The following is a 19,260-nucleotide window of genomic DNA, read 5'->3' as shown; positions in this document are numbered from 1 at the left end:
AACAGGATCATATTTAGCTAGTAAAAAACCACCAAAAAATTACCTTTTCGGGATTTATTTTCATCTAAATTACCAACATGTCCACAAAAGTACGAAACGCTAAATTGCACCCGAAAACAGTAAGAGTTACGTCAATTACCCGCTTCATTATTTCCTTCCAAATTCCCTATTTTGATGCTTATTAGGAAAATATGTTTTGGTCCCCAATTTAAAGATAGAAGTATTAAGCTTAAAGGCTTTAAGGGGCCCCTCCTAGCAGTGGCGGCTCGTCAGGGTCGGCAGGGTCGGCAGTGCCGACCCACACATTTATGGACACATTATAGATTTTTTAAATATTTAATTTAATCGGAGTTAATGATATTCGTTTCTGTGAAATAAAAAATATATCTGTGAGATAATACAGACTAAATTTTATTCATTGTTTTTAAAAGACTTCGATCCCGATACGTTAGTTAAGTGATCCCTGTGCGCTGTGCGTAAGAGACTTTTCAAATTAATGATCCTATAGCCATGCACCCGCACCCGATTGCGATTGTGTGAATTCTTATTATAAAGCCCGGCACGGCATGCCGTCCTCAGATCGAGGATTTGCTATATAATAAGAAGCTATGGAATATTAGCCGATAGGCAACCAATTATACATCCTCCGTACTTATTTGAATGGCAAGTACGGCAGCGGGTACCTTTGCCGAGGCCGAGCGGTGATATGCAAACGGCAGAAAGGCACGTACGTAGCCACGTATTGCCTTGCTAGCGCGCCCGGGATAATTATGAAATAGGTACCTAAGTAGTTTTACGTCGTTTAATTATTAATATTATTATTGATATTGTAATTCTTTTAAGTTGTTAGGAATTACCATTTAGGGGACAGGATGTATCGAAGCATTCGTTAAATCAAGTTAATTATAGAGAACAAATAAAATTGTTTAACAAATACGATCTGGAATTTTCTAATTTATTTTCTGACTCGAAGAATATACCGGCGTACCTAAAACAGCTCAGAATGAAAGAATCAATTAGTAGTTACATTTTGATCCTTTTCGGTAGAAGTAGACGAAACTACTGATAGAGGTAACATGTCATTCACAAGTATCAATAATTGTTCTTCGATACGCGTTACGTCTAAATTTATGAGAGGTTGTTAGGTTTTCAGACGTGAGTAGAAGCCATAAGACAGAATATATTTTTGGTGTTTTAATTTAAAGGATAGATTAAATTTTTTGATATCAAAAATAAATTGGTAAGGCAAATTTATGACGGGGCTGTCTTGATGTCCAGTGAATTGTATGGTCTCCGGACAAAAGTTAAAACAATTGCACCAGGCAAAACTATTATTTACTCACTGTTATAAGTCATTGACCTCTTTGACTATTCAAAATTTAAAAGTTACGCCAAAGAATTTTCAAAATATCTATTAGACAAGTTCATTAAAAATTATCCATCATTTTTTAATCAAATAAAATAAGAAAATGAATTAACAGTTTTATATTCTGATCCAAATATTTTCGGAAGGTGGGATAAGTTACGGACTATGTATAATTTTATATACTGCAATTCATTAGGTACAACAAACTGTTCCCGAAATTAATAAATTATTGTGCTCAAATGTGGGCAAATCCTGTCTCAAATGAACGGGATTTCTCTTGTCTCAAAAGAGTCAAAACGTATTGTCGAAACACCATCAAACAGGAGAGAATGTCAAACTTGTCTCAAATGTCGATAGAAAAAAACTTTTAAAATTCCTCCAAAACAATAATAAATTTTACAATTACATAAGTACATTATAACCCATTTTGCTACTTCGAAACAACATAGACTAGAGTTAATTTGTAAACAGGTATAGTTTCTAAATTTATAGGAAAAAAACAAAAAAAAACAAAAACCAAAGATCTCCTATGAAATTAAAGCCTTTGGAGACAAAACCTTGCCGACCCTGTCCCTAAAGCCAAGAGCCGCCACTGCCTCCTAGTCAGCTACGCCACTGCTTAAAATTTTATAATATATGAAACTAGCGCAAATGAGTTTTCGGCTGGCATCGGCTATAAACGCTTGTGATCAAGGATCCTAAATTGCTATCCCGAGATACAAATGGTAACTAACTCGTACGTACGGTCTCACCCGTGGAGCTAGAACTGCGACCCGCAAAGCCAACCACGATACGATAGGCGCTTAGGCGGTCGGCCGAAGCGAAGCAACAGGACCAACAAGCACGAACGAATGCAACACGACGACGATCAGTCCAAGCACATTCTTTGTCGTGTGTTCACGACGCTCTGCGTAAAAATTAGGAAGTAGTGTTTTGTAGTTGTGTTTTATGTCAGTGTGGACTTAGTGAGTTTTTATATACACTGTGAACAGTGATAACAAGTGCCTTATATCAAAATGGCACTAAATCAGGATGAAGCTAAGCAAGTAGTGAGAGTGGATCAAGATTCGGAAACAGATTTACAAGCTCTTTTTGATAGCGTTTTAAAACCAGATTCAAAGAGACCTTTACAAGTGCCATGGAGTATGAGAAAGCTCCCAGACTCATTTTTTAATCCGCCGTCAACGGGTTCGAAATCTATCAACCACTCTCGCGAAAATTCAGTGGATTCCGCTTTTGGGGGTGGTGCTACGGGTGCTACCTCTGTGAATTCGGTACCTTTACAAACTGCTCATCACAGGGCTCACAGTTCTCCAGCTTCCCTTCAACAGACTTATGCTGTAGGACAGCAACAAGCACCAGTTCATCATATAAAACAAAGATCGTACGACGTGGCCAGTAAATCAGAAGATAACACCCCTTTGCCCCCCGGATGGGAACAAGCTCGCACCCCCGAAGGGCAGGTGTATTATTTAAAGTGAGTAGATACCTGTTAAAGAATCTAAGGCACAGGTTAACCAGGTCAGATTGGCCTCTTCAGGGTCGGCTTCACTCTATTCTCTTTCATATGTTTACATTGTTTTTTCCACTAAGATCGCAAGGATTATTCTAAAATAAATCTAAAATTAGGTTCATTATATTCACAAGCCTGGTTAACCTTTGGCTATTCTAAAAACTTTTATCCGTGCGTTTTACATTATCTATTTCTAATATGTAAACAATATTGTTGACATTGTCATTTTAATTAATCGGATAATTTAATTATGCTTCCTATTTAAATTTGAATACCGTCAGAAATTTTATTCGCTTTAAAAAAGTGTTGATGCTATCTTTTAATGAAGCAGGTAATAAAAATATTTTTCTTAAATTAAAATAGGTTTTCACAACAACACGATTTAATATTTTTCGATACAAAAGGTTCCAAATACCTATATATTTTTCAATTCTTACCCAGTGTTTTGCCAGGAACCTCCCAGTTTTTTGTCGATTTTTTTTGCTGTGAATATCTTTTCTTACAGTTTTTCCTATTTTTGTATATATTTTTGTATTTGTTCTTTGTAGAAACGATATTATTCTAGCTCAATTGTGTTTTAGCAGTACTTTTCCTTGTATTTCATATCTTTCTCTATAGATATTCTGCAACAGCAGTTTTTTCAACTTTTGCTTTTTTTATATGTGTTACATATTTTTGTTTTAGACTCCCTCTTATGTATATTAGGTACAATAATTGTTTTGCAATGGTAACTTTTTCGCTTTTCCTTCAATTCTACTTACTATTATGCTGCCTCTTTTTCTAACGCTGGTTTTTAATTCTCACTTGTTTTTAAACCATAATGTGTAACTCATAATAATATGTTGATACAGATAAATTTAAGCTTTTTTACTTTTTGTACATTTCTTTCTACTTATGTTACAAATTTCTGTTATGCGCCCCCTTCGCCCTTTTTTCATTTTTTCCATATTTTCTTCACAGATATTGTTTCAGTTGAATTATTTCTTACTGGTATTTTTTGAGCTTTTCCTGGCATTACTTTCATATTGTTTATGACTTTTACCATCGCCTTGCTTTTGTGCTATGAATATCTTTCTTTCCAGTTTTTACTACTTTTATATCTATTTTGCTATTTATCCTACCTACGAATTATCGGACTTTTCTTTCAACATGTTTTGTTTCTTTTCCTATGGATGTCTTCCCGTCCAGTTTGTCTTATTTGTATACCTATTTTTATGTTTATCCTGTTTATGAGTAATTTTCTCATTTTTATCCTTGTTTTTAAAACCATTTTTCTTTTGCTGATAATATTCAATGGTTTTCTATTAATAATTTTTCCGAATTTCCTTGTTTTTTATGATTTTTCAATTAGGCATGCTTTTCATATCTTTTGCTATAGATGGATGTATTTTTCACCCTATTTCCCTTCACTATTTCACCCTGTTTTCGTATCTTTTGCGAAGTACCTATGTCTGTTAATGTGAATTTGGTATATATTTTTTCTGTTTATTTCACCAAGTACTCATTTCAGGATATTATTCCAGTTCAATTCTATTTTAATGGTATTCTACCTCTTTTTCTGACACTGGTTTTTAATTTTCACCTTTCTTTAAACCCTTTGATTCGTATATTTATCTACAGATAAATTTTCGTTAAGCTTTTTTACTTTTTGTACTTTTTTCTACTTCTATTACAAATTTCTATTTTATCCCTCTTTTCCTTTTTATCGTTATCTTCATATCCATATTTTCTTCTCAGATATTGTTCCAGTTTTTGCTTTGTTTTTGTGCTGTGGATTCCATTTTTCCTGATTTTGTATTTACATATTTTGCTATTATCCTATGAATTTTCGAACTTTTCTTTTACCATGTTTTGTTTCTTTTTGGTATGGATATCTTCCCGTCCAGTTTTTCTTACTTTTACACTTATTTTTCTATTTATCTTAGGAATGTCCTGTTTAGAAGTCTTTTTCTCATTTTTTATTGTTGTTTTTAGAACCATATTTCTTTTGCTGATAATATTCCAGTGGAATTGCTCTTAATTCTTCTTCCGCATTTCCTGGTTTCTTCTTCTGATTTTTCAGTTACCATTCTATTTTGCCATGTATTGCTTTCTTATTATGTTTTTACAATGTTTTTCTGATCTTTTGCTGTGGATGTTTTTCCTTTCAGTTTTTCCTGCTTTTGAATATATTATTTCTATTTATTTTACAAATTTTTATATTTCTATGATTGTGTTGAACCGTGTTGTTATCAATACTTTTTTTGTAGTGGGGATTATTCCAGTCCAAATGTTTTTACTGTAATTTTCTATAGCTTTTCCAGACATTGGTTTTTTATATTCCAATTTTTTTAACCCATGTTTTTTACTGTTGCTATAAACGTATTGCCTCCAGTTTTTTCACTTTTTATCTATTTTTGTATTTTTGTTCTACAAACTTCTACTCTCCCTTGTGTTTCTATATCAATATTTTCTTTGGTTTTATTGGTACTGTTTTCTTATTCTGATTATTTTTACCATATCTGACAGATCTTTTGCTATGACTGTACTTCCTTCCAGTTTTTCATATTTTTGTGCATATTTTTGTATTCTTAAAGTTCTCATCTGGATCATTGTTTTCAGCTTCATTATTTTTATTTCATATTTATTTTTCAGTTTTATTTTTATAATGTTTTCTTTTAACGGCATAGTATTTTTTCTTCTTTTATCATCATAACTATTCTTCACTAAGAGCTGATTAATATATCGTCAGTAATTTCTTTTGAAATAATTATTTCCAGAATCTCATTTCATTTATTACTTCTACCTGACTATTAATGCTAACAATATTTAATCACATTTTAATCACTTTCTTTACATTCAAACTTTCTCCCCTCTTTAGATAATTGTTTTTGAAAATGTAACTTTTAAAAGTACATTAAAATAAGTGAAACTGATTTTTACCAGCACACCTTATTTCTGAAAACTTGATTAAGGCACCCAGTTCATAATTGGACAAAATCCAATTTTCTGTTAATCAAGTCTATTTTTGACATAATCTTGGAATCGCTCTGGTTAATTTACTAAAGTAAAAGTATGAAGCATCTATAAAAAATATTTTTTTATATATATTTTAGGAAAACATAAACATACGGTTTGTGTTGATCCATTTTTTAGTATATTCTTTGAAAATTCGTACATTTTTCTGTAATACTTTTATTGATACACTATGTACTATCCGTTGCAAGATAATTTGGATGGAACTCCCCAGATTAAGAGACTGGATCGATATCAAGCTCAAAATGACTGTACTCCCTTAATGTTATAACTATAACGAATAGTCACCCTTAGTCTTTCGTTAGATTAGGCTCAATTTTAAATTATATCCAAAGTTTAAAGGTACTTTACTAAATTATAAATCTGATTAAATTCGAAATATCTTGCAACGAATAGTATACATACATTATAAATAGAAGATGTTCGTTAGCATGGGCAGCATTTGAAAGATTACAAACAGTATTCAAATCAAACTTAAAAAATATTTTAAAGGCATACAAACTTTCGATTAGTACGTATTACCGGTTCTTACACAACATGGAACTGAAACATAGGTTTTTAACAACACAGTCCACAAACTCAGAAAAGCTATGGAAGCTGTGGATTTCTCCACATTAAGCTCAGCGATCGAAAATCCAATGAAGGAATAAGAGGATCAATAACAGATGTAATCCGAAAGATTACCATGTTAAAAACAACTAGGAATGTTCAAGAAAGGAGGCAAAGAAGACCCCAACAATTATAGATGTAAAAATCTACTGAACACCGCACTTAAGCTAACCACAAAAGTCCTAACCAACAAAATCAATAAACTAACAACTTTATCAGATGAACAACAAGGATTCAGATTCGGAAGATCCTGCGTAGACGTCGTATTTGTACTGAGAAAAGGTCATCGAGTACAATAAACCAGCATATCTATGTTTTATAGACCTGACAAAGGCTTTCAATCGCATCCAGGTCGAAGACGTCTTAGACTTACTGTATAGAAGAAACATACAAATCAATATTATACAAACCATCGAAAACATCTACTTCCATAATAGAATACAGGCAAAGATAAATGGAAAACTAACACAGTTTATACCAGTACAAAGCGGAGTCAGACAAGGTGACTCGTTAAGCCCACTGCTCTTTAATACAATAATGGACGAAATAATAGAAGCAGTACGTAAAGGTCATGGTTACAGAATGGGGAACAAAGAAATCCAAATATTATGTTATGCAGACGACGCCGCATTATTCGCCAAGACAGAAGACGATCTCCAAAGATTAACACACATCTTCAATACAACAGCCAAGAAATACGATATGATAATATCAGCAGAAAAAACCAAATGTATGACAACATCTAAATACCCACTACGATGTAAAATCGAAATTGATCGGAAAATAGTAAACCGGAAGCAAGCTGGGAATAGATATAACCAGTTACGAAGATGTTGAAGAGGAAGTACGACAACAAAGCTTAAAAGCAAGTAAAGCGGCGGGATCTCTTAATGGCACAATCTGGAAGAACAAACACCTAAAACAAGACACAAAAGCAAGAATCTATAAAGTAGCAATTAGACCTATATTGACATACACAGCGGAGACAAGACCTGACACATCTAAAACGAGACGACTACTAGAAACAACAGAGAAGAAAATACTTCGACGAATATCAGGGAAAAGTCTGGATATGTAGAGAAGTGAAAACATAAGAAGATCATGCACTGTAGAAGACATAAATGGATGGGTGACAAAACGGAAACAGGAGTGGAACGAACACATTAGTAGAATGGCAGAGGATAGGATAGTACGAATAGCACGAGATAAGTCACCAAATGGACGAAGAAGTATTGGCAGACCAAGAAAAAGATGGTGCGATAATTTAAACAATTCAGTAGGCTAACATTGAAGAAGAAACAGACTTTAAAGTAAAGCCTACATACCAGAAGGAAGAAGAAACCAGGAAGAATGGAAAACGATCGTTGGACGAAGGTAATTGTTGAATGGAGACCAAGAACAAATTCCTAAGAGAAGTAGATGCAGACCTCAAACCAGATAGACTTTTTTTTATTAAACACCTAAGCTATGTTTACACTACTGAAATCTGGTGACAGTTTACCAATTATCAATTCTTCTTTGACCTAAATTGCTAAATCATAAGTACATAAATTCTAAGAGCTTAACCCTATGGTGTCCTCTTATTTTATCTGACAAGTATGCACTTTAGCTAACACACAAAACAATACTATGCTCTGCTTTTACACTAGTTAAAACTTTACACTAATCAAATGGTTTTCTTCGTTTGGGTCTTCTTTCTAACCCAGTATTATCGAGGAGCTGGATGGCCTCGATGTTTACATGACTATGGAGCTGTTGTTCGTGACTACCTGCCATCTTCTTGATAACTTTATCTACATCTCCCATCTCAAGGTCCTTGTGGCGGTCGACATTTCTCATATACCAAGGAACATCAACAAAGTTCCTTAACACTTTAATCTGGAATCTCTGGATGATCTGGGTATTACTTGAATTGGCACAGCCCCAGAGTTGGCAACCATACGTCCATGCTGGTCTCAGTATCTGTTTGTATAGAAGTATTTTGTTATGTATGGACAATGCTGAGTTTCTTCCCATCAGCCAATACATTTTTTGTAACATATACCTAGTTCCTCCCTTTTCTTTTTAATATGGACTTTTCAGCGAAGTCTTGCATCAACTGTGATAGTTAAGTATTTTGCAGAAGGTGCATATAGTATTTGGGCCAGGGCGCGAGGATATATCTACTGATATATATCATGATTCATGATATATATCGTGATATATATCTTGATATTTATATTATAAATATCGTGATATATATCAGTATTTTATTTCGTATTAATTTTTACATAAGAAGGCATTGTGGCAAGTGCCAAGGACTTTCTAGAAAGATTGCATCCTGTTTCAGTGGCAGTTGATAGAATGCAACGAGACTCAACGACAGTTGCTGTCGCCGTAGAAATTTGAATTCAACTGGAAAAATATCTGAGTGATCAACCAATTCAAATTAAGAACGTTTATTACAAAAGGAGGAATATGGCTCTAGGTTCGCCTCATTTTTTGGCAAACTTACTGGACCATCGCTTTTTGGGAGAAAGACTTACTGCCGAACAAAAAGAACAGGCTTATGAATATTTAAATTCAACACAGATTTTGTTCCGTTTGTAATGGCCCTCTAACTTCGAAGTCTAAACCTTTTCCGTCTTTCATATATGATCCAAATTTCAAAAAAACATCTCCATTATGATGGTGGAAGTCTGTTTCAATCGCCGAATCTGCTTGGCCTGATAAAAACATATTTCTCGAACGAATTAACCAATTAATTACAGCAGTAGCCTCAACGGCAGGCATTGAAAGGTGCTTTTCAAGCTTTGGACTTGTGCATTCCAAAATACGAAATAATTTACGAACAGAAAAGGCTGCTAAACTTGTATTCATGTTTAAATATTTAAACAGTTCTTCATACCAAAAACATGCCAATTTGGAATGGATTTGGCCTGAACAGGAAATTGAAAAAAGGGAAAATGAAGAGGCAGAATTAAGTCATCTTAATTAATTTTCTAAATGATTTTGTTTTTTAAATGTTCAGAATTTTAAGTTATTTTGGAAAAATAGAAATACCTATATGTTTATGTTTATGTTTTCAATATTTTTAGTTAATTTAGTTGTTACTTGGATACGCCTATCATTTTGTTTTCTGTTTATGTAACATACTACCTACCATACATACGTTTATATTTTTGACAAAAATTTTTGTATTTTTTATTTAAGTAAAAATATATCTTTTATTAGATATGTATTTTTTATTTAAAGTAAAAATATATCTTTTATACTGTTACATTCTACAGTTAGAGTCTTATTTTGATCAATTTAGTTTCTCTATTGAAATTTTTTCCAAAATATCATAAAATGTCATATAAATGTCACATTCTGGATATATATCATATATATCCGATATTTTGATATTTATATAAATATCATGGATATTTTGTGCCCTGATTTGGGCATCATTTATTCTAATTGGAATGTTTTGGATTTTTGAAGTTATACTTCTTTACGATCGAGAGTGAAATTTTATAATGCCGGGCGCATGCGCACACAGACAGTATGTAGTTTGTTGCTAATCTTTCAAGATATGTATGTATCAGCGCTGTCAGCGCAAATAAGTCATTAAAAGGCTATATTCGTGTTTTTAGTAAATGTATTATTTATTATAATCTTTGTGTCTTTGGATTTGTCTTCCTCGGGAATAAGATATTTTATAATAATAGTAAGTATGTTTAAAGTATTTTTGTATACTTCACTTGGTCTATTAAATTTGTCAGTATGTATGAGAAATCTTGTAACTTGTCAAAGCAAAGGGAATATAGCTCAGTGATCGAGCTTGTGACCGGAGATCGAGAGGTCCCGGGTTCAAATCAAGGACGATTCATATTCCTTTTTTTTTTTTTTTTTTTTTTTTTTTAATTTTTGGTATCATTTTAATAAATTTTTTTTAAAAGTAGTAGGTAAGAATGTTAGTTTCATATTTAAATAAAATACAAATAACCTGTTGTATATTTATTTCGTTGAAATTATATAATAGTATAGTCCGTTCGCTAAACTCAGACTCAACTGGCTAGTGATTTAAGCTAGTAATTTTGCCAATTTGATAAAATTGCCAAAAAAATCATTACTAAATAGTTAATAATTACTAAATATTTAGTAATTTTGTAAATTTTGTCAAAATTGGCAAAAAACAAAAAAGTTACGTACTAAAATCATTAGCCATTTGCGTCTGAGTTTAGCGAACCGCCTATAGTATAACTTCTTACGTGAGTACAAAGTACACACACATTCTTTTTTTATTTGTAAAATTAACGTGAATTAATTTAGATTCATTTACTTTGATTTTTTATTTCCATTTTGTAGTCCAATTATAGATGTTATTTATTGATAACTGTAATTTTCTTACTGCTTCTTCCCTGGTATCACCTAGTGCTAGGATAGGAGTATCATCTGCAAATGTGGCTATATTATCATTTTCTAGTTCAAAACCAGGTAGACTGATGACATCAAGTGACTGGTTGGTGTTGAATGGATGCAAAAAAACAATGAACATAATGAATGGATATACCTACGGGAAGCTTATATCCGAATGTGGATGGAATAGCTGTTGATGATAATGATATAAGATTGTCAGAATAGTTAGGTTTTTTGATAATCAGAAAGGTGTAGCAAGGGAAGTAAAAGATTTTTAATATGGATTAAAGAGTGCAAGGGGAATGTGTTCTCTTCTGTTCTATTTAAAAAGTACTAATATGTCAATTCGCAGATGACACGTTACTCGAGAGAGATCGCTGAATATCAAAATTTAAAAGCAACAAGTCATGGTGAACACATAAGTTTGTCAACACCAAAAGAGATTATTACTATATGACAACAAAACGGAAAGTACAAAATAACTATAAAAAATAAGTGACGTATGCAATAAATTATTGATGTAAGGAAAATATATTAATCGAGGAAGAGCCAGTATCATGAAAAAACTCGTGAACTACAAGAATAGATGTAGCACATGCTAGGACGATACTAGGTAAAACAGAAACAGGAAAACCTAAAATACGTTGAAAAACATGGAAAAGAAAATAAAAGATGGAGAAATGTAGCTAGATAGTGAACACTGTCTAATATGACTAATGGCTAATGAGTAATATTTTACATTAAAAGGGTTTCCCATTAATTCAAACTACATACTTTATTGGATCTGTATGACGATGATGAATGACATGAGAATGGCATAACACAGATAATTAATGTTTTTCTTTCAATTATCATTGTAAATGCCAAAAAATCTTATTAAAATTCAAACTGCCAATTATAATTGTTTAATATAATTGTAAATGTTAATCAATTAATTAAAGATCATATCATATTGTTCGTATAAAAATATATAGTGGGTTTAAATGCAGCTGTCATCGGGTACTAAAATGTTTTTTAATTCAAGATGTTGCAAGCATGATTTTTTTATGTTTCGCCTTTTTATGACGCCGTCATTAAAGACGTTTAGCTTACCTCCTTTTGGTTTTATAATACATACTCTTTACTTTTTTCTATAATATTGCTTATATATTATCCATTTTTGCATTGTTACTCTGCGTTAGGATTCTTTTGTAGTCCTCAACCACATAAAACCAGTGTTATCTCTTTTGTTTTTCTGCTTTCCCAATGCCAAGGTCTGCCGCTCGTATCTTGCCTGTTTGTATTAGTATCTCCTCTAGGTTCCCCGTTGTGATTCTTCCCAATCTTTTGTTTATTTCTTCCTCTATTCTTTTTGCTACCTCTTTATCTTGGAAAGATATCTTGAGCTGCTCTACTTGGTTTTTTCCGATGTTTGAGTATTTCTTGCTTAAGTGGCAAGCTCCAGTCGTCTTTGGGCATCTGCTCTTCGTATCAACCCGATAAGTATTTTGTCTTCAGAATATTTTCCACAGTACTTACAGATTTTCTCATTTCAATTTAATTTGTAGATTTTGGAAACGAGTCGTTAGTATTATTGTCTGAAAAGATGCTTGAATACATTTTCTATTAGTAACTGGTCCAGCCCAATTTTGTCAAGCACAGCCTTTTTCATAATTTTTAAAGCAAATGATGTGAGGTGAGGCTCATAGGTCTTTGTGAGTTATGATGTATTGCATCGTTTTTCCGTATGTTGGGATGAATATAAGCCTAGCCCATAAAAATTTTAAGCTACTTTGAATGATTATTGTGATATACTGTAAAATCTTCTCCTGACCCACTTTAATAATCCAACCAAAGTGCTTTCTAAATTATGCTATAATGATTTTCGTAGCTTCAATTGGTGAGAAAATACCATTTGTAAATAGTTTTCTAGTTTCTCATCTTCATGATTTCTGTAATTTACTGAATCAATTTGTCTATTGTTCTTTGGCGGATTGATACATCTATGGAACGTTTTCCATCTTTTGCGCGGTCGGCAGATACTTCATCTACCATTCGGTGATTCATCTCCTGCAATTTTGACCACACGTGTCTCCCCCATTCCACTAATATGGTTATTCCATTATTTTTTTCTATTTAGTGTCCATTCGTTTATACACTGTACCTTACATTGTCTTCTAATGTCTTCACTCCTCTTTCGATCTCTCAGTGTATTTCCTGTAATTCTTCTCAGTACGCTCATTTCTGCCGTTTCGTTCTGTCTTTGTGTTGTGGCTATATCTATATATATAATTGACATATTATGTATTTGATAATTACCAGACTACACAACAAACATGAATTCTCCGTATCTCATAAACCTACCCATACTGACACAACTATACACATTTCAATTAGTAGCCTACCATAGCATGATACAAAGACTGACAGAAATGTCCATGTCAAAAAATAACGAGATAGAACTGAACATCATTAAGCAAATAGCAGTAAACAATGGCTATAAGGAACAAACAATTAACAAAATTTTAAACCAAAAACTCCATAAGAAAGCCCTAAAATTAGTCTATCCACCACCTCAAGAAAACCCAGTACCTTCTGCTCTATCACATATACAGGCAAGATAACAACAAAAATAGCCAGATACATAAAAAGAAAGGAATAACACCAGCTTTCAGAACTAACAACAACTTAAGCAAATATATTAAAAACAATAAGAGCCGAAAGAGAAAGCAACTACAGAGTGGTGTTTACAAACTAACTTGTGGTGACTGTCCGAAAACTTACATCGGTCAAACTGGCAGAACCTTTGACAAACGGATAGCAGAACACAAAATGGCTTTCAACAATAGAAAAACAGATTCTATATACGCACTTCACCTTCTAGACCAGCGTTTCCCAACCGGTGGGTCGCGACCCACTAGTGGGTCGCGGGCGGATTTCAGGTGGGTCGCGGCGTGGCTCTTACAGTAGCCGAATAACGTACACATATATATCAGCATGGGTGTGGAATGGGTCGCGAATATGAAATAACATTAAAAGGTGGGTCGCCAGACAAAAGGTTGGGAACCACTGTTCTAGACCATAATTATTCTTTTAATGAAGAGTTTCAAATTCTTCATATTCAAAATATAGGCCTTAAGCTATATTTATTAGAATCCATGGAAATTAATAAATTGAAAAATACAGATATAATTCTAAATGACCAACTCGAGACAAACAGCTCCACACTCCTCAACCTCTTCAGTTAAATACTCTAAAATTCAGACACATAGTAAACTAAATCACTTGAGAAAGGCACTCTGCCGAAACAGCTGTAGTCACAAACTCTTAATTCACAATAAGATGCAGTAGAAATAAACAAACCAGGACACGTTAAATGTTACAAGGAGCACTCCCGAATCATAATTTACAATGCATAAACTTTGTAAATCAGAATTTGGGATTAACAATGCACATACATTGTAAATTATGATTTGGGAGTGCTCCTAGTAACATTTAACGTGTCTTGGTTTGTTTATTTCTACTGCATCTTGATTGTGAATTTAGAGTAGTTATAATAAATTTTGTGGAAGTATAGAAAACAAAAGTTTTCAGTGTTTTATTGTTATGTAATATGTCATTATTGGTCTTACAATGACTTTATAAATTCTTGACTTCATCTTAGTGTTAATACGCCGGTTTCGCCAGCCTCCAAGACATCTCTTAATATCGCCTATTTGTTACCTGCTATTTGCTTTTTGTACTTGATTTCTTACTTCTGTGCCCAGGTTTCCGCAGCTGGACAGTTAAGTGTAATTCCAAGATATTTTATTTCCATTACTTGCTTAATACCTATGCCATCAATTTCTATGTTACAACTGATTGGTTCTTTACTGATTACTATTGTTTTAGTTTTATTCTTTTGCTAATACTTATGTTAAAACTGTGGACTAATCCTTGCAGACTATCTTCATCTTGGACTATCAGTATTGCGTCGTCCGCGTAACAGAGTTTTTTACTTCTTTATTTCCCATTCTGTATCATCTTCCTTTATTGACGCTTTTGATGATTTCATCCATGATTAAATTGAAAAGCATAGGACTCAATGAGTCTCCCTGTCTTATTCCGCTGCCTATATCTATAGGTTCTGTAAGTTGTCCACCCATTCGCACCTCTATTTTGTTGTTTTGGTAGATTTTTCAACAGTTTTTATGATATTTATGGGAACTTCTCTATTATACAGCAGATTAAGAATTACACCTTTGAGTCTTTTACTCTGTCAAGTGAATCAGACATAGAAATGCTTAGGGGTCGACAAGGCAAAAATTCTTGTCTTGATAACAACTTCTTGTCTTGTCTTGAAAAAAAAATCAAGAAAATTTCAAAAATCTTGTCTTACGTTTTCTTGACATTTTATATCTTGTCTTGACTCAAGAAATTTCAAGATCTTAAAATTTCTTGATTACCCGATCTGGTGATTCCCCGGCGACATTTTTATTGCATTGCTTGCCAACACGGCCTCCACTACCACTGGCTCCCGACTCCGGGGAGTCCCCGATCTGCATTTGTTTCCTGACGAACGCAAAATTTATGTGCAGTTAAGTTGCTCTGTCTAATGCTGGCCACTCACTTACGGATATCGAAGAGGCCGGGCGACTGACAGGCGATTAATTGAAGCCAAAATCACCACATACACGCAGTTGTCGTAAAGGCGTTGGCACGCTCGATCACAAAACTGCATGTGTGTGGCGTCTCAACTGCAGTTCATTAACTTAACTACTCAAATAACGGCCTTCAGTCCTGGCCTGCATGCCATGGCCTCTTCGATATCCGTAAGTGAGTGGCTAGCATTAATTCATGACTTATCAGTTCCGATTTAAAAATGTGCTAAATTTGTCATTTAAAATAAAATATAGTTTACAATTTTATTTTCAACAGGATTAGGTAAAGCGTCGATGATACGGGGCTAGTTTACAAGCTACTAGTCGGCGAGTTTTAAAGCTAGCAAATGAGCGAGTCAACGAGTGTCGATGACAAACAAAACTTTACACCCTCTCAGCAGCCAAACACTAGCAGTTGCAATCAAATCATGAAATGTTGAACTATTCGTTCTTAAAATTATTTCTATAAGCAAAGGGATCTTCGTCCTTCAATTCTCTCAATAAACCTTAGGAAACACCATATTTATCGCTTTTTCTTATCCATGATTTTACTCATTTTCTTTTCTGCTTTAAGCTTTTCTTTAGTTTTCGTTCGAAAACATTCTTGACTGCATGAGCCAAATAACCACACCCGCGCGAACTAATTCTGTTGACATTTTTGATAAAGCTACAAACACGCAGACACTCTATTTGCAACTAGTAATAGGAGCAATGATAACACAGGGCTAGTTAACTAGCTTACAGCTTGCAAACTCGCCCCGTGTCATCGACGCTGTTTTATTATTTTTATTTTACATTTTCAACGAAAACTTTTCGTTTATAAATTTGCAAAAGTCTGTGTGTTATTGCGTTGCCGCTCCTGCAATACTTAGAGCAGGTGTATCGATGAATTCTTATGTAGTTTTGCCTTCTGAATCCAAATCTGAAAACGGCATTTCGATATCTCTAACCGTCTTCGAGATAATCGACCTCAAAGTCTAAAATGTGACGTCACAATCCGGTTATTTCCTACCGACGCACTAAACGTCAGCTCAAATGGTTGATTAGGAAGTATGTAGGCTACTTTTCAAAAAGCTAAACTTCAAACTCAATAAGTTACGAGTAGACTAGTAATAATAATTATCTAGTAGTTTTACAAATGTTTGACATTTCTCTTCCAGAATTGAACAAGCGCTGTCGTATTTTTGTGTGACTATAAAAAAATCAATTTATTTAATCTCAATTTGTTCAGCAAAGCATAGTTTATTTACATTTGAGTTTAACACTTCGTGAATGTCAAACTAAATTTTAAATTAAGTATTAATAAAACATCAATGACATTTGATAGTGAATTTAATTATTATATAAAATAAATAAGATGTTCAAAAATACAATTTGAGTATATTTTAAAAGCAATAATTTATTAAGTAGGTATATATTTACGAGTATACGGCCTACCCTTTATGATAAATGGACTGTTCCATTTGTTATGAAATTAAAATACAGGGTGTTCAGAAACTCTACCGACAAACGAAGACAGGAGGTTCCTCAGATAATTTTAAGACAATTTAACCCAATTCCTCTAGTCCGAAAATGCTTCCTAAAGGAGCTAGAGCTATTTGAAGATGGAGTCTGGTAATTAGTTTATCTTAAATATCTCCAGAACGCTTCTATTTAGAAGAACGAAAATTGGTACACATATTTATCTTCCAGGGATAAATCGATTTCATTAATTGCAGATTTCTAGTACCGGTCATAGGCGTCCGTTTAGGTAGGGCATCAGTTATATTATCGCATAACTTTTTTGTTTTCAATTTTTAAGCACTTTTGAGTCTGGATTATTAAAATGAAAGGTATTATAGTACTAAAAGGTACTCTTAATTTAAGTCGGTAGGATACACCGTTTTCTAGAAAAATCGATTTAAAAATTTTTCGTTGTTTGAATATCAAAAAAAAATTTCAATAAAAAAAACTATTTAGAAAAACCAAAATTGGTACATTTATTTATATTCCAGAGATGAGTCGATTTTATTAATTGTGAATTTCTAGTACCGGTCATATGCGTCCGTTTTGGGTAGATCGACGGTTATTTTATCGCATACCTTTTTTGTCTTTAATTTTTAAGGATTTTTGACACTAGATTAGTCAATTATGAGGTATTCTAGTATTAAAAGTTACTCTTGCTTGAAGTTGGTAAAATACACCGTTTTTTTTTTTAATTTTCAAATTCAGGAAACGAAAAATTTTCAAATCGATTTTTCTAGAAAACGGTGTGTCCTACCGAGTTAAAGCAAGAGTACCATTTAGTACTAGAATACCTCACAATTTAATAATCCAGTATCAAAAGTGCTCACCATAGATGGAATCGATTTATCTCTGGAAGATAAATATGTGTACCAATTTTCGTTTTTTCTAACTAAAAGCGTTCTGGAGGTATTTAAGAAAAACTAATTACAAGACGCCATCTTCAAAGAGCTCTAGCTCTCTTAGGAAGCATTTTCGGACTAGGTGAATGTGGTTAAATTCTCTTAAAATTATCTGAGGAATCTCCTGTCTTCTTTGTCGGTAGAGTTTCTGGACACCCTGTATAGTCGGTTCGCTAAACTCGACACAACTGGCTAGTGATTTTAGTAGGTAATTTTTTTGTTTTTTTGCGAATTTTGACAAGATTGGCAAAATTACTAATTATTTAGTAATTATTAACTAATTAGTAATTATTTTTTTTTTCAAATTGGCAAAATTATTGACTAAAATCACTTGCCAGTTGTGTCTGAGTTTAGCGAACCGACTATACAGGGTGTCCAGAAACTCTACCGAGAAAGAAGACAGGAGATTTCTGTGTTCCTATGAAATAATATTGTTTGGTATAAAAAATTATGGTCTGATATGTGCAATTCTAATGGAAAAAAATATTTGAAGATTTTTCTCAAATTATGGATACCAACATTTTCATTTATAACTCTTTTATTTTTAATTTGACGAAGAAAAGTTATTCTTCATAAAAAGCTACTCATGTTCTAAGATTTATGATGCAACCAACATATATTATATAAAGTTTTATTAATTTTATACGAGGTATATAAAAATATAAATTTAGATTAAGAGTAAACTACCTTTATAGTTCATAACATTTAAATTAGAATGATAATTGCACATTAAAACATAATTATTAATTCTAAACTACTTTTCATAGTAGCAATTTTCCATATTACGAATTAAAATACGTAAATAAACAAAGTTTTCGTTATGATAATGCTCGCATTTTCAGCTTGTTGTAAATGGTTTTGGCAAAAAAGTGTCCAGTTTATGTTATGTTAAAATATGTTACTTTTTTCACAGATAAACACATTTTAGGGTTTTCAATATTAGTCAATAATATATTTCAAGATTTATTGTTTTCTTGACAAGAAATCTTGGTGTTGACATAAAATTTCTTGTCTTGTCTTGAAATCTAAAATTACTTCTTGTCTTGATCTTGTCTTGAAATCAAGACAAGATCTTGAAATTTTCAAGAACTTTGCGACCCCTAGAAATGCTGGTCTATTATTATACATTCCTCTTTATAAGCAGAATTTCTTATAAAGAAGAAGAAGAAGAAGATATGTCTGTTGAAGTAATTTTCTGCATCTTTCATCTTACTGTTTTTTCCATCGTGTTTTATATTAAAATTATAAATAGACCTAACGTGCAGACCTGACTGTCTAATTCTAAAAATACATTCGCAATAGCTTTGTTCTTCTTTCGAGATGTTAACCTTTTGCATGCGGCTTGAAAAA

General features: G+C 32.9%; 1 protein-coding gene across 2 annotated transcripts in view; it reads left to right on the top strand.

The window, feature by feature from the left end:
• Positions 1-2,114: 2,114 nt before the first annotated feature.
• Positions 2,115-19,260, top strand: part of LOC114332535 (transcriptional coactivator YAP1-A-like) — a 453,998-nt gene continuing 436,852 nt past the window's right edge. For both annotated transcript variants that reach the window (XM_028282351.2, XM_028282350.2), the window contains exon 1: positions 2,115-2,843. In XM_028282351.2, the coding sequence (XP_028138152.1) occupies positions 2,383-2,843 (461 nt within the window). In that variant the 5' untranslated portion in view covers positions 2,115-2,382. The remainder of the gene's footprint in view (positions 2,844-19,260) is intronic.

This window comes from Diabrotica virgifera, chromosome 10 (assembly GCF_917563875.1).
Source record: "Diabrotica virgifera virgifera chromosome 10, PGI_DIABVI_V3a".
NCBI lineage: Eukaryota > Metazoa > Arthropoda > Insecta > Coleoptera > Chrysomelidae > Diabrotica > Diabrotica virgifera.
Note: the sequence above shows the minus strand (reverse complement) of the source record. Positions and strands in the feature narration are given on the sequence as shown.